The 15,846-nt window shown below is 62.8% G+C and overlaps 2 protein-coding genes across 2 annotated transcripts; one reads left to right on the top strand and one right to left on the bottom strand.

Moving 5' to 3' along the window:
* Positions 1-1,929: 1,929 nt before the first annotated feature.
* Positions 1,930-12,642, bottom strand: CHKB (choline kinase beta). Its single transcript, XM_030960864.1, has 9 exons — positions 12,473-12,642; positions 11,278-11,386; positions 9,608-9,721; positions 9,407-9,540; positions 7,603-7,893; positions 5,888-5,996; positions 4,870-4,976; positions 3,999-4,080; positions 1,930-2,090 (listed from the first exon to the last, which is right to left on the bottom strand). Exons 1-9 carry the CDS (start codon positions 12,622-12,624, stop codon positions 2,034-2,036), a joined length of 1,155 nt encoding a protein of 384 aa, XP_030816724.1. The 5' UTR covers positions 12,625-12,642; the 3' UTR covers positions 1,930-2,033.
* A 118-nt stretch (positions 12,643-12,760) lies between these two features.
* LOC115910093 lies at positions 12,761-14,773 on the top strand. The gene is made up of 5 exons (XM_030959933.1): positions 12,761-13,029; positions 13,248-13,349; positions 13,440-13,457; positions 13,614-13,721; positions 13,800-14,773. The coding sequence occupies exons 1-5, from the start codon at positions 12,778-12,780 to the stop codon at positions 13,947-13,949; spliced, it is 630 nt and encodes a 209-aa protein (XP_030815793.1). The 5' UTR covers positions 12,761-12,777; the 3' UTR covers positions 13,950-14,773.
* Positions 14,774-15,846: the final 1,073 nt, after the last annotated feature.

Genomic DNA, 15,846 nt, shown 5'->3' with positions numbered 1-15,846 from the left:
CGGGACGGGCAGCGGCAGCCCCGGGACGGGGACCGCGACACCCGGGGGGATCCCGGGACACGGAGCGGTGTCCCGGGGGACAGCGACATCCCGGGAATGCGACAGGAGTCCCCGGCCGGGGGACAGCGACGTGTCGGGACAAGGACCCCGACACCCCCGGGCGTCCCCGTCCCGGGACAGGAATGGACATCCCGGGACAGAACGGGCATCCCGGGGATGCGGCGACATCAACAGCCCGGACCACGGAGCGTCACCCCGGGGGGACAGCGGGGACACCGACATCCCGGGGGGATCCACGTCCCGGGACAGGGACCCGGGACAAGGACCTGCATCCCGGGACAGGGACACACACAGGGGACGGGGACACATCCCGGGACACACACACGGGACATGGACACACGGACCAGGACAGGGACCCGGGACAGGAACACACAGGGGGACAGGGACCCCACCCCGGGACAGTGATCCGCATCAGGGACAGGGACACACATCAGGGACAGGGACACGCATCCGGGACAGGGACACGCATCCTGGGGACAGGGACACGCATCCGGGACAGGGACACGCATCCGGGACAGGGCTGCGGGGGCACACATCAGTGACAGGGCCCGGGGCAGTGGCCGCCCCTGTCCCACACTCGTGCCCCGCCTGTCACCTCGAGCACCGCACGCACTGCCTGTCACCTGCCTGCCACCTGTTTGTCACCTGCCCGACCTCTGGCCCCTTTCCCGGTTGTCACCTGCTCGTCACCCCGAGTGTCACCTCCCTGTCCCCTGTCCCGGCTGTCACGGGGACACGGGGAGGGGTCTGCAGCACCCGGGACCCCCACCCCAAAGAGCCCCACCATGTCACCCCCCCATGTCACCCCCCCATGTCACCCCCCGTGTGACCCTTGTCCCCCCCCCCCCTCCCTCTGTCCGACGGCGATTGGGGGGTCCCGGGGGGGCGGATTTGGGGAGGGGGAAGGAAGAGGCGGGAATTTGGGGAGGGGGCGATATGGGGGGCGATATGGGGGGGTGGGAGATTTGGGACGGGGGAAGGGGGGGGGATGGTGGTTGGGCGGGATTTGGGAAGGGGAATCTGAGGGGGGTTTAGGGGGATTTGGGGGGGCTTGGGAAGGGGAATTTGCCGGAGAGGGGGAATCTGAGGGTGGCATTTGGGAGTTTAAGGGGGTGGGATTTGGGGGAAAGGTGGGGGCGGATTGGGAAGGGGAATTTGAAAGTGGATTTGGGGGACGAAAGGGAGGGGAATTTGAGAGGGTGGGATTTGGGGCGGGGGAATTTGAAAGGGTGGGATTTGGGGAATTTGAAGGGGTGGGATTTTGGGGCGGGATTTGGGGAAGGGGGGATTTGAAGGGGTGGGATTTGGGGGCGGGATTTGGGAAGGGGGAATTTGAAGGGGTGGGATTTGGGGCGGGATTTGGGAAGGGGAATTTGAAGGGGATGAGATTTGGGGCGGGATTTGGAAAGGGGGAATTTGAAGGGGCGGGATTTGGGAAGGGGGAGTTTGAAGGGGCGGGATTTGGGGCGGAGGGGGAATTTGGAGGGGCGGGATTTGGGGCGGGAATTTGAAGGGGTGGAATTTGGGGCGGGCTCAGGGAAGGCGGACTCGAGCGCCGGCCCCAGCGCGGCTTTATTGGTCTGAGTTTTACATTCTGCTGTCGAAACGGGGGGTCCCGGGAGCCCCCCCGGCCCCGGAGCTGCGCGGGGGGCACTGAGGTACAAACGGGGGTCCCCCACCCCCTGTGCCGCACCCCAAACCCCCCACACCCACCCCAAACCCCCGTTACTGGCCAGGAGTGCGGATCTGGGGGTCCCCACAGCCCCCACCCCAAATCCCACCCTAATGGGGGGGGTCCCACCCACCTCTGCTGCCGAGTCCCGGGGTGCGGGGGGGGTCCCGGGGCTCAGCCCCCCCCCCCAAACCGTTGTGGTGCCCCCCAAACTGTCAGGGCCCCCCCAAACCGTTAGAAACCCCCCCAACCGTCCCAACGCCCCCCCAGAGGCCGGCGGGGCGGGATTTGGGGGGTCCCCTCAGCAGCAGCGAGCCTTGTGCTGGAAATAGGCCTGGAAACGGCTCTGGGCGTAATCCTGGGGCAAAAAAGGGTAAAAAAGGGTTAAAAAAGGGTTAAAAGGGGGGGATGGATAAAGGGGGGAAAAGGGGGGAGGAAGGGGGAGGAAAAGGGGAGAAGGGGAAGAGGAAAGAGGGAGGAAAGGGCAGGGAAGGAGGGAAAAGGGGAAAAAGGGGGGAATAGAAGGGGGAAATGGGCAAAAAGGGGAAGGGGTTAAAAATGGGGAAGGGGTTAAAAATGGGGGGAAGAGGTTAAAAGGAGAGCAATGGGATAAGGGGGAAAAGGGGGGAAATGGGGGAAAAAGGGGGAAAAAGGGGGGAAAATAGGGGGGCAAAAGGAAAGAAAGGGGAAAGGGGAAAAATGGGGGAAAAGGGGAGGGGAAGAAGGGGAAGAAAAGGGGAAAAGGGGAAAATAGAGGGAAAAAAGGGAGAAGGGGAAAGAGGGAGGAAAGAGCAGGGCAGGAGGGAAAAGGGGGAAAAGGGGGATAAAAGGGGGAAATGGGAGAAAAAGAGGGAAAAGGAGGAGAAAATGGGGGCAAATTGGGAAAAAGGAAAGAAAGGGGAAAGGGGAAAAATGGGGGGAAAAGGGGAAAATGAAGGGAAAAAAGGGAGAATGAGGAAAGAGGGAGGAAAGGGCAGGGCAGGAGGGAAAAGGGGGGAAAAAGGGGGAAAATGGGAGAAAAAGTGGGAAAAAATGGGAGAAAATGGGGGGCAAATCAGGAAAAAGGAAAGAAAGGGGAAAGGGGAAAAATGGGGGAAAAGGGGAAAATAGAGGGGGAAAAGGGAGAAGGGGAAAGAGGGAGGAAAGGGTGGGGAAGGAGGGAAAAGGAGAGGGAAAAGGGGGGATAAAAAGGGGAAAATTGGAGAAAAAGTGAGAAAAGGGGAGAAAATGGGGGGCAAATTGGGAAAAAGGAAAGAAAGGGGAAAGGGGAAAAATGGGGGAGAAGGGGAAAATGGGGGGAAAAAGGGAGAAGGGGGAAGGAGGGAGGAAAGGGTGGGGAAGGAAGGAGAAGGGGGGGAAAGGGGAAAATGGGAGAAAAAGTGGGAAAAAGGAGGAGAAAATGGGGGGCAAATAGGGAAAAAGGAAAGAAAGGGGAAAGGGGAAAAATGGGGGAAAGGAGGGGGAAAGGGGAGAAGGGGGAAAGAGGGAGGAAAGGGCAGGGAAGGAGGGAAAAGGGAAAAGGGGGAAAAAAGGGGAAAATGGGAGAAAAAGTGGGGAAAAAGGGGAGAAAATGGGGGGCAAATAGGGAAAGGAAAGAAAGGGGGAAAATGGGGGGAAAATGGGGGGAAAAGGGGAAAATGAAGGGAAAAAAGGGAGAAGGGGAAGAGGGAGGAAAGGGCAGGGAAGGAGGGGAAAAGGAGGAAAAAGGGGGGAAATGGCAGAAAAAGTGGGGAAAAAGTGGAGAAAATGGGGGGCAAATAGGGAAAAGAGGAAGGAAAGGGGAAAGGGGAAAATGGGGGAAAAGGGGGGGGGAAGAAGGGGAGAAAAGGGGGAAAAGGGGAAAATAGGGGGAAAAAAGGGAGAAGGGGAAAGAGGGAGGAAAGAGCAGGGCAGGAGGGAAAAGGGGGAAACAGGGGGATAAAAGGGGGAAAATGGGAGAAAAAGAGGGAAAAAGGAGGCAAATCAGGAAAAAGGAAAGAAAGGGGAAAAATGGGGGGAAAGGGAGGGGAAAGGGGAAAATGAAGGGAAAAAAGGGAGAAGGGGGAAGGAGGGAGGAAAGGGTCAGGAAGGAAGGAAAAGGGGAAAAAATGGAGAAAGAGTGGGAAAAGGGGGAGAAAATGGGGGGCAAATCGGGAAAAGAGAAGGAAAGGGGAAAGGGGAAAAAGGGGAGAAATGGGGCAAGGGAGGGGAAATAGGGGCAAAGGGGATAGGAGGGGTGTTCAGGGGGGTGGGGCCCCAGAGGGGCACAGTGACCCCCAAGGCTCACCAGGTACCCGAAGTGGATGGTGGAGATCTTGGCCTGCACCACGGACCAGAGCCCCCAGAAGAAGTGTGAGGCCAGGGTGAAGCTGGGGGGAAAGGGGGGTGAGACCCCAAAACCTCCCCCGGGCACCCCAAAAACACCCACGGGACGGGGGCGTGGGGCAGGGGAGCCTAAAAACGGCACAGAAACGCCCAAGAGGGACAGAAACCCCAAATGGGGGACCCGCCACAAACCCCAAATGGGGACACAGAGACCCCAAACGGGGATACAGAGACCCCAAATGGGGGCACAGAGACCCCAAATGGGGGCACAGGGAACCCAAAAAGTGGCACAGAGACCCCAAATGGGGGCACAGAAACCCCAAATAGGGGCACAGAGACCCCAAATGGGGGCACAGAGACCCCAAAAGTGGCTCAGAGGGCCCCAAATAGAGGTACAAAGCCCCCCAAAAATCCCACTGAGGACCCCAGAAGTGGCACAGACATCCCAGAGTGGCACAGAGACCCCCAGTGGAGGTACAAAGACCCCGAAAAACCACACGGAGGACCCCAAATGAGGGCACAGAAACCCCAAATCTTGGCCCGGAGGACCCCAAAAGTGGCTCCGAAACCCCAAATAGAGGTACAAAGACCCCCCAAAATCACACCAGACAACCACAAAGCGGACCCCAAGAGAGCAAACCCAAAATCACACAGAGACCCCAAAAAGCGCCACAGAGACCCCCAAAATCGGCACAGAGACCCCCAAAATCACACAGACACCCCCAAAAGCGGCACAGAGACCCCCAAAAGCGGCACAGAGACCCCCGAAAGCGGCACAGAGACCCCCGAAAGCGGCACCGAGGCCCCCCCGATGCCCCCGGAGCCGGCCGTACCGCTCGATCTCCCGCAGCATCTCCTCCTCCAGGCGCGCCCGCTCCTCCTGCGGGGCCCGCCCGGGGCCGCCCGACAGCGCCGACAGGTAATGGCGGATGAAATGGAGCTGGGGGGACACGGGGGCTGGCACCACGAGGGGACCCCAAAGGGACACCCCAGGGACACCCCAGGGACACCCCGGCCCCAAAGGGACACCCTGGCCCCAAAGGGACACCCCGGCCCCAAAGGGACACGCCCCAAAACAAGGGACACCCCAGGGACACCCCGGCCCCAAAGGGACACCCTGGCCCCAAAGGGACCCCAAAGGGACACGCCAGGGACACCCCGGCCCCAAAGGGAGCCCTGTGCCATCCCTGGGACCCCGGACACCTCGGACAGGTAGTGCCGGATGAAATGGAGCTGGGGAGGGACACGGGGGCTGGCACCACAATGGGACCCCAGAGGGACACCAAAGGGACATCCCCGGCCCCAAAGGGACACCCCAGCCCCAAAGGGACCCCAAAGGGACACCCCGGCCCCAAAGGGACACCCCAGGGACACTCCAGGGACACCCCAGGGACACCCCGGCCCCAAAGGGACCCCTGTGCCATCCCTGGGACCCCGGACACCTCGGGCAGGTAGTGCCGGATGAAATGGAGCTGGGGAGGGGGCACGGGGGCTGGGAGTGGGGCTGGGACCCCCCGGAACCGCCCAGCCCCAAGGGACCCCTCCAAGGAACGTCCCCGGGACCCCAAAGGGACACCCCAGGGACACCCCCCGACCCAAGGGACCCCCAAACACTCGGACAGGTAGTGCCGGATGAAATGGAGCTGGGGGGTGGGAGGGGTTGGCACTGGGGCTGAGACCCCCCAGGGGATCCCCAAAGAGACCCCTCTGGCCCCAAGAGACCCCCCAATGGAGCCTCAGACCCCAAAGATGCCCTTCCCCAGCCCCAAGGGACCCTGCCCAGCCCCAGGGACACCCCCAGGACCCCCAAGGGATCCCCAAGGCCCCCCCAGGAGCCCAAGGCGCCCAGACCTGCTGCTGGCGGCTGGGGAAGTGCTCGGGGTGTGCCTGGAAGCAGGGCCAGCCCTCGTGGCTGTAGCTGTAAACCCACTCGCAGAAGTGATTGCCCAGGTCAAAGCCCCTGCAACGGGGGGGTCACACAGCACCGACCCCGCTGTGACCCCAAACCCACTGAGGGATCAGCACCGACCCCACTGTGACCCCAAACCCACGCAGGGATCAGCACCGACCCCACTGTGACCCCAAACCCAGCAGGGACCAGCACCGACCCCACTGTGACCCCAAACCCACTGAGGGATCAGCACCGACCCCACTGTGACCCCAAACCCACTGGGAGCCTGCAGAGGGGATGAATGCCCCAAATCCCACTGGGATCAGCAGCCGACCCCAACGTGAAACCCCAAACCCACGGAGTGAGGGATCAGCACGAACCCCCGTGACCCCAACCCACTGAGGGATCCGCACCGACCCCCCTGGGACCCACAAACCCACTGGGATCCGCACCGCCCCACTGTGACCCCAAACACCCCGAGGATCAGCACTAACCCCCCGTGACCCCCAAACCCCTGAGGGGCCCACACTGACCCCCCAGGGACCCCAACGGGATCAGCACTGCCCCACTGTGACCCCAACCCACCAGAGCTGCAGGGGAGACCCCCAAATCCCCCCATGGAGCAGAGAGGTGAAACCCCAAATCCCCACGGAGTCATGGAATACGAGCAGGAATCCCCCAAATCCCCCCAGGGACCCCCAAATCCCCCCTGGGACCCACAAATCCCCCGGGACCCCCAAATCCCCCCAGAGACCCCCTCAAACACCCCAGGGACCAGTATGTTCCCCAGGGGCCCCCCAAATGCCTCTATGGGGTCTTGGCCCTTTTGGGGGCCCCCAAATGCCCCAGGGACCCCCAAATGCCCCACGGACCCCCTACACGCCGTTGTGGCAGAGCCACCGGGGCCCCCCAATCCCCAGGGCCCCCAGCGCCGTAGTTGTAGCTGCGGTAGTTGGGGACATGAGGGGACAGCCCAGGGACACGGGGACATGAGGGACCCCCAGGGACAGGGTGTTCGCCTGGGGACAGGGGTCAGCGCAGGGTGGGGGTTTGGGGGGGCCCAGGGACAGGGGCCCAGGGTAGGGGACAGCTTGGGGACAGCCCAGGGTCAGGGGGACATGAGGGGACAGCCCAGGGACAGGGGGGCCCCAGCGGTCCCCAAGGAGGGGGGGCTCAGAGAGGATACCAGGGCTATGGGGACATGGGGACAGCCAGGGAAGGGGACATGGGGGACACAGGGACAAGGGGGACACCTGGCATGCAAGGACACTGGGGACATGAGGGGACAGCCCAGGGACAGGGGGACAGCTTGGGGACAGCCCAGGGTCAGGGGGACATTAGGGGACAGCCCAGGGACAGGGGGACATGAGGACACCAGGGCTATGGGGACACGGGGGATGCAGGGGTTTGGGAACACGGGGGCACAGGGACAAGGGGGACACCTGGCATGCAAGGACACTGGGGACACAGGGATCCAGGGACATGGGGACACCAGGGGTACAGGGACACGGGGGACACTGGGGACACAGGGATCCAGGGACATGGGGACACAGGGACACGGAGATGGTCCAAGGAAATGGGGACACAGGGATACAGGGGACACACCAGGGACACCCCAAGGATACGGGGGACACAGGGACACCAGGGACAGGGGACACCAGGGACACGGGGACACACAGGGGACACCAGGCATGCGAGGACAAGGGGGACACACGAGGGACACAGTGGGGGACCTGAGATAGAGGGGACACCAGGGACATGGGGACACAGAGGGAAGGACAGAACCACGGACAGGATCCCTGCCCCGGGGGCCGGGTGGGGACAGGGGACAGCAGAGGGACCCTCAGGGGGTGGCAGTGACCTGAGGCTCCTCATCTCCTGCTCCAGGTTGTAGCCGCGGAGCTGCTCCAGCTGCTGCAGCTGTGCCGGCTCCGAGAACGTCAGCTCCGCGATCTGCCGCAGGTACCTGGGGACATGGCACAGTGGGGACACCGGGGACAGCGCGGGGACAGCGAGGACAGAACCCGCGGAGCTCCCTGCCCAGCCCCGGCCACCCCAGGGCCACGCCAAGGCTGCCCAGTGTCCCCTCTGTGTCACAAGGGACCCGCTGGGAGCAGCCAGGAAACCCCCGGGGGTCTGCACCTGCTGGGATTTGGGGTCCCCACTTCCCAACCCCAATGGGATTTGGGGTCCCCACTTCCCTGATCCCAATGGGATTTGGGGTCCCCACTTCCCAACCCCAATGGGATTTGGGGTCCCCACTTCCCAACCCCAATGGGATTTGGGGTCCCCACTCCCCGATCCCAATGGGATTTGGGGTCCACACTTCCCAATCCCAATGGGATTTGGGGTCCACACTTCCCAACCCCAATGGGATTTGGGGTCCCCACTTCCTAACCCCAATGGGATTTGGGGTCCCCACTTCCCAATCCCAATGGGATCTGGGGTCCGCACTTCCCAACCCCAATGGGATTTGGGGTTCCCACTTCCCAACCCCAATGGGATTTGGGGTCCCCACTCCCTGATCCCAATGGGATTTGGGGTCCACGCTTCCTAACCCCAATGGGATTTGGGGTCCCCACTTCCCAACCTCAATGGGATTTGGGGTCCCCACTCCCTGACCCAATGGGATTTGGGGTCCCCACTTCCTGATCCCAACGGGATTTGTGTCCCCCCTCACAAGTTCATGATCCCGCTGGGATTTGGAGCTCTCCCACCCCATTCCCTGTTCCCAATGGGATTTTGGGGACCCCACTTCCTGCTGTCAGTGGGATTTGGGTCCCCATTCTGCACTCTCAGTGGGATTTGGAACTCTCCCACCCTATTCCCTGTTCCCAGTGGGATTTTGGTCCCCCCTCCCCATTCCCTGTTCCCAGTAGGATTTCAGTCCCCCCTCCCTGTTCCCAGTGGGATTTCAGTCCCCCTCCCTATTCCCAGTGGGATCTGGGTCCCCCCTCCCCATTCCCAGCGGGGTTTTGGTCACCTCACCCCGTTCCCTGTTCCCAGTGGGATTTTGGTCCTCCCTCCCCGTTCCCAGCAGGATCAGGTCCCCCCTCCCCATTCCCTGTTCCCAGTAGGATTTCAGTCCCCCCTCCCCATTCCCAGTAGGATTTTGGTCCCCCCTCCCCATTCCCAGTAGGACTTTGGTCCCCCCTCCCCATTCCCTGTGGGATTTTGGTCACCTCACCCCATTCCCTGTTCCCAGGGGATTTCGGTCCCCCCTCCCCATTCCCAGCAGGATCGATCACTCCCCCCTCCCCATTCCCAGTGGGATTTCAGTCCCCCCTCCCCATTCCCCATTCCCAGCGGGATTTTGGTCCCCCCTCCCCATTCCCAGTAGGATTTCGGTCCCCCCTCCCCATTCCCAGTGGGATTTTGGTCCCCCCTCCCCATTCCCAGCGGGATTTCAGTCCCCCCTCCCCGTTCCCAGTGGGATTTCAGTCCCCCTCCCCGTTCCCAGCGGGATCAGGCGCCCTCACCCCTCCATGGTCCCAAAGAGCCACTTGGGCTCCTTGTTGAAGGGCATGGCCATGCCGTGGAAGCGCGCCATGGTGATGGCGATCTCGGCCGACACGCGCGGGTCCCGCAGCTCCTCGGTGCGCAGCCGCCGGCTCTGGGGGGGCACGGGGCGTTGGGGGGGCCCGGGGGGGCCCGGGGGGCGCGGGGGACCCCGATCCTACCGGCAGGTACTGCTCCAGGCGGCCCTGCGGGAACACGCCGAAGAGGCGCGGCCCCAGCGCGCGCTCGGCCAGGATGGCGAACATGACGCTCTCGAGCACCAGGGAGTCCACGCCCTGCGAGGGGGACGGGGGCGCCCCAAAAACGGGGACACAAATCGGGACACCGAAACGGGACACCGAACGGGGATCCCCAAAAATGGGACACAAATCGGGACACCGAAACGGGACACCGAACGGGGATCCCCAAAAACGGGACACAAAAAACACAGGACAGCAAACGGGGATCCCCAAAAACGGGGACACAAAAAACATGGACACCAAACAGGGATCCCCAAAAATGGGACACAAAAAACATGGGACATCAAACAGGGATCCCCAAAAACGGGACCCCAAAAAACACGGGACAGCAACAGGGATCCCCAAAAATGGGACACAAATCAGGACACCGAAACGGGACACCGAACGGGGATCCCCAAAAACGGGACACAAAAAACATGGGACGGCAAAGAGGGATCCCCAAAAATGGGACACAAAAACATGGGAGAGCAACAAGGATCCCCAAAGATGGGACACCAAACCAGAACACCTAACGGGGGCCCCCAAAAACGGGACCCCAAATTGGGACACCAAAAACACGGGACACCAAAATGGGATCCCCAAAAACGGGACCCCAAATCGGGACACCAAAAACATGGGACACCAAATAGGGATCCCCAAAAACGGGACCCCAAATTGGGACCACGAAAATAGGACACCAACAGGGATCCCCAAAAACGGGACCTCAAATAGGGAGCCCAAAAACGGGACCCAAAAATGGGACCACAAAAACAGGACACCAAACCAGAGATCCCCAAAATGGGATCCCCAAAATTGGGATCCCAAACTGGGGCACAAAAAACACAGGACACCAAACAGGGATCCCCAAAATGGGATCACAAAATGGGACACAAAAGACATGGGACACCAAAATAGGATCCCAAAAATGGGACCCCAAATTGGGACACCAAAAACATGGGACACCAAAATGGGATCCCCAAAAACGGGATCCCAAATCGGGACACCAAAAACATGGGACCCCAAATCAGGACCCCAAAAACGGCATCACAAATATCGAACCCGAAATCAGGACTCCAAAAAGGGACCCCAAAAACGAGGCCCCAGATAGGGACCCCAAAATTGCACCCCCAAAACGGGACCCCAAAACCAGGACCCCCATACCGTTACCCCAAACCCAAGACCCTAAAACTGGAACTCCAACACCAGCACCCCAAAAACGGGCCTCCAACCCAGTACCCCCAATACTGGCACCCCAAGCGACGGTACCCCAAAAACGGGCCTCCAACCCAGCACCCCAAGGAGCCTCAGAACCCCAAACCCCAGCACCCCCCACCCCACTGGGAGGGCACCCCAAAACCCTAATCCCAGGGGGTCCCTTGGGGTTCCCACGGCGTTTGGGTCTTGGGGAGCTCCCTTGGGATTTGGGGTGTCACTGTCCCCTCACCTGCAGCATGGCCCCAACACCCCCACCCCAGTGGGAAGGCACCCCAAAATCCCAATCCCAGGGGGTCCCGGGGGTTCCCTTGGGGTCCCCATGGGGTTTGGGGTCCCGGGGGTTCCCTTGGGGTCCCCATGGGGTTTGGGGTCCCCACGGGGTGTGGCTGTCCCCTCACCTGCAGGATGGCCCCATAGACGCGCAGCAGCACCTGCCGGGGCTCGTCCCCCACGCTCTGCACGTGCTCGGGCAGCGCGCACTTGTACAGCAGGTTACTGAGCCCCCCGCTGCGGGACAGGGACATTGGGGACATTGGGGACATTGGGGACATTGGGGACACACCCGGGCAGCGCGCACTTGTACAGCAGGTTACTGAGCCCCCCACTGCGGGACAGGGACATTGGGGACATTGGGGACATTGGGGACACACCCGGCAGCACGCACTTGTACAGCAGGTTACTGGGGGACACATTGGGGACATTGGGGACATTGGGGACACACCCGGGCAGCACGCACTTGTACAGCAGGTTACTGAGCCCCCACTGCGGGACAGGGACATTGGGGACATTGGGGACATTGGGGACACACCCGGGCAGCACGCACTTGTACAGCAGGTTACTGAGCCCCCGCTGCGGGACAGGACATTGGGGAATTGGGGACATTGGGGCACACCCGGGCAGCACGCACTTGTACAGCAGGTTACTGAGCCCCCCGCGGGACAGGGACATTGGGGATTGGGGCATTGGGGACATTGGGGCACACCCGGGGAGCGCGCACTTGTACAGCAGGTTACTGGGCCCCCCACTGCGGGACAGGGACATTGGGGACATTGGGGACATGAGGGACAGGGACCCACCCGCTCAGGATGCGCCTGGGCAGATTTTAGGGGGTCAGGGGACATTGGGGGACACCGAAGTGGCACCGGGAACCACGGGGGACACGGGGGGACAGCGACACCCCCGCTCGGGATGTGCTGGGCACCTGGCAGGAGATGGGGACACTGGGAGAGGGACTGGGACACTGGGGACAGTGGATGGGGACACTGGGAGAGGGACCGGGACCCCAGTCCGTGGGGACAGCCGGGGGACACTGGGGGACAGGGACGCTGCTTCAGGGTGGGGCAGCTGGGGACAAGGGGAGAGGGTCGGGGAAGGGACTGGGACACAGGTGTGGGGACACTGCGAGGGGACAGGGACACAGGTGTGGGGACACTGAGAGGGGACTGGGAGAGGGACTGGGGACACTGCGAGGGGACAGGGACACCGCTCCGGGGTAACTGGGGCCGCTGTGAGGGACGCTTCCCTAAACCCCGGGACGAGACCACCGCGGAGAGGGCGGGGGGGGGGACGCCTCTCGCCCGTTCCGCTTCCTACCCGATGGGCCAGATGCCGAACTCGTCCGGGCCGATGAGCTTCCAGGAGCCGGCCAGAAACTCGCGGCACCAGGCGTAGGCCTGCAGGCGGGTGGCGGCGGGGACATCGCCGTCCTCGCTGCCGCTGCCCCGGCCCCCCGCCGCCGCCGCCATGGTCGCCCCTGCCCTGTCCCGCTCGGCCAGGGCGGCACCGGGCAGCCTCTAACCAATAACAACGCGGTTGGCTGATTGACAGTTTAACTGACCAATAAAAGGCTCCTCGGGGAGGTGGTGCGTGCGCGGCAGCCAATGGGTGCGCTCGGCGGGATGCGGCGGAACGTGGAGGTGAAGGCGAGGCTGAGGGCGCGGGAGGAAGCGCTGAGGGCGGCCCTGAGGCTGCGGGGGCTGGGCCCGGAGTGCCCGGTGTGCCCCGGGGCCGGGCAGGGACCGCCCCAGGTGTGCCCCGGGGCCGGGCAGGGGGAGCCGCCCCAGGTGTGCCCCGGGGCCGGGCAGGTGCTGCTCCAGACCGATACGTTCTTCCGGGTGCCGCGGGGGCGGCTCAAGCTGCGCCGGACGCAGGTGAGGGGTAGCTGGAGGGGCTTGGCCCTGGCCCTGTCCTCGCCTGTCCTGGTGCTCACCTGTACTCACTTGTCCCTACTTGTCCCCATTCTCACCTGTCTCTGTTCTCACCTATCCCTGTTCTCACCTGTCCCCATTTTCACCTGTCTCTGTCCCTCACCTGTCCCTGTTCTCACCTGTCCCCGTGCTCACCTGTCCTCACCTGTGGCTGTCCCCAGGACGGCCGGGGGGAGCTGATTTTCTACGAGCGCCCCGACAGCGCCAGCCCCAAACTGTCCAGGTTCAGCATCACCCCCACGGCCGACCCCGAGGGGCTGCAGGTGAGCGGGGCTGGGGGAGAGCTGGGGTCCCTGTGCCACCTTGTCACCCCTGTGCCACCCCTGTCCCCCTGTCACCCCCTGTGTCCCCAGGCGGTGCTGTCGCAGTCCCTGGGCACTGTGGGGTCCCTGTGCCACCCCTGTCCCCCCTGTCACCCGCTGTGTCCCCAGGCGGTGCTGTCGCAGTCCCTGGGCACTGTGGGGTCCCTGTGCCACCCCTGTCCCCCCTGTCACCCGCTGTGTCCCCAGGCGGTGCTGTCGCAGTCCCTGGGTGTGCTGGGCACGGTGAGGAAGGAGCGGCTCCTGTTCCTGCTGGGCCAGACCCGGCTGCACCTGGACCGGGTGCAGGGGCTCGGGGACTTCCTGGAGCTGGAGGTGAGGGGACAGGGGGGTGGCACCCCGGGTGGCCCCGGGTGGCCCCGGGTGGCCCTGGGTGACTGTGGGTGGCCGCAGGTGGTGCTGCGGCCGGAGCAGAGCGAGGAGGACGGGCAGCGCCTGGCGCGGGAACTGCTGCAGGAATTGGGGATCGGGGAGCAGGACCTCATCTCTGGGGCCTACCTGGATCTGCTGCTGGCACAGGGGGACAACGGGGACACCCCCTGAGCCACCCCCCCGGCCGGCCACGGACAGCGGGGCTCAGGGCAGGGGGACCTGGTGGCTGTGCCCACCTTGTAAACACACTGTGCCACCCTATAAACACCCTGTGCCCACCCCATGGACACCCTGTACCCCTATGGACACCCTAAAGCCCTCCACAGACACCCTGTGCTTTGTCCCACCCCATAAACACCCTGTGTCCCTATGGGCACCTTGTGCCTACCCCATAAACACTGTTCCCCTATAGACATCCTGTGCCCACCCCATAAACACCCTGTACCCCCTATGGCCACACTGTGCCTTGCCCCACCCCATAAACACCCTGTGCCCACCCCATGGACACCCTGTACCCCTATGGCCACCCTGTGCCTTGCCCCACCCCATAAACACCCTGTGCCCACCCCATGGACACCCTGTACCCCTATGGACACCCTGTGCCTTGCCCCACCCCATAAACACCCTGTGCCCACCCCATGGACACCCTGTGCCCACCTCATGGACATCCTGTACCCCCAATGGACACCCTAAACCTCTCAACGGACACCCTGTACCTTGTCCCACCCCATAAACACCCCGTGCCCACCCCACAAACACCCCCAGCCCCATAATGCCCCCCAGAAACCCCATACCCACCGCACAGACACCCCCTGCCCTGTCCCACCCCACAGACATCCTGTGCCCACCCCACAGACACCCCCGGCCCCAAATCCCCCCTAGAAACCCCACCCTGTCCCCCCATGGCCACCGTGTCCCCCTGCCCATGGTCCACTGTGTCCCCCCATGGCCACTGTGTCCCCCATGGCCACCGTGTCCCCCTGCCAATGGTCACCGTGTCCCCCCATGGCCACCGTGTCCCCCTGCCCACGGCCACCCTGTCCCCCCATGGCCACCGTGTCCCCCTGGCCTCCCTGTCCCCCCATGGTCACTGTGTCCCCCCATGGCCACCGTGTCCCCCTGCCCACGGTCACCAATAAACTCCGGGCCCGCCCTGTCCGTGTCCAGCTGTGCCCGTTCCTGGGGTCACCCTGTCCCCCCCGTGTGACATTGCCAGGCTCAGGGGTGGCAGCGATGCCCAGTCCTGATCCCGGATTATGTCCGGAGCCTCCGGAAGTGCCGGGGGAGCTGGGGGTGACAGATGGGTGACGGGGGGTGGTGGCATCTGTGCCAGCTGCTGCTGCTGCTGCCACCCCGGCCTGCCTGGGGGAGGAATTGAGGCTGGAAAATCCCCTGGGATTGATCCAGCAGGGCAAAGCCACCCCCCCGTGTCCCCAGGTGTCCCATCTGTGGGGCTGGAAACCCCTGCGGGGATGGCGATCCCAAACCTTTCTGGGAGTTCTCCCAAATTTTCCAAAGGTGGCCCCGGTGGGGCCCCAGCCGGAATCCTGGAGAGCCCTGGAGGGGCTGGAATGGGGCCAGGCAGGAAACAGGGCTGGGAAGGGCTGGAAAATTCCAGAGGGGTTTGGGATTTGGGTGGAAAACTCCAGAGGGATTTGGGATTTGGGCTGGAAAACACCGGAGGGGTTTGGGATTTGGGCTGGAAAATTCTGCAAGGGTTTGGGATTTGGGCTGGAAAAGTCTGGAAGGGTTTGGGATTTGGGCTGGAAAACACTGAAAGGGTTTGGGATTTGGCCTGGAAAACTCCGGAGGGATTTGGGATTTGGGCTGGAAAACTCCAGCTGGATTTGGGATTTGGGCTGGAAAACTCCAGAGGGGTTTGGGATTTGGGCTGGAAAACTTCAGAGGAATTTGGGATTTGGGCTGGAAAACTTCAGAGGGATTTGGGCTGGAAAGCTCCAGCTGGATTTGAGATTTGGGCTGGAAAACTCCAGAGGGGTTTGGGATTTGGGCTGGAAAACTCCAGCTGGATTTGGGATTTCGGCTGGAAAGCTCCAGCTGGATTTGG

The sequence above is a fragment of the Camarhynchus parvulus genome, chromosome 1A (genome assembly GCF_901933205.1).
Source record: "Camarhynchus parvulus chromosome 1A, STF_HiC, whole genome shotgun sequence".
NCBI lineage: Eukaryota > Metazoa > Chordata > Aves > Passeriformes > Thraupidae > Camarhynchus > Camarhynchus parvulus.
The sequence above is the reverse complement of the archived record's forward strand: the minus strand, read 5'-3'. Positions and strand labels throughout refer to the sequence as shown.

What these genes read in the sequence shown, in the direction of transcription:
- LOC115910093 (XM_030959933.1), top strand. Translation starts at nt 12,778, where the DNA reads ATGCGGCGGAACGTGGAGGTGAAGGCGAGGCTGAGGGCGCGGGAGGAA. An exon ending in TCAAGCTGCGCCGGACGCAG is followed by an intron (nt 13,030 to 13,247) that starts GTGAGGGGTAGC and finishes GGCTGTCCCCAG; the next exon opens with GACGGCCGGGGGGAGCTGAT. An exon ending in GGGACTTCCTGGAGCTGGAG is followed by an intron (nt 13,722 to 13,799) that starts GTGAGGGGACAG and finishes GGGTGGCCGCAG; the next exon opens with GTGGTGCTGCGGCCGGAGCA.
- CHKB (XM_030960864.1), bottom strand. Translation starts at nt 12,624, where the DNA reads ATGGCGGCGGCGGCGGGGGGCCGGGGCAGCGGCAGCGAGGACGGCGAT. An exon ending in CTCTTTGGGACCATGGAGGG is followed by an intron (nt 7,894 to 9,406) that starts GTGAGGGCGCCT and finishes CCATGTCCCCAG; the next exon opens with GTACCTGCGGCAGATCGCGG. An exon ending in GCATGCCTGGTGTCCCCTGT is followed by an intron (nt 5,997 to 7,602) that starts GTGTCCCCGTGT and finishes CCCCCGTTGCAG; the next exon opens with GGGCTTTGACCTGGGCAATC.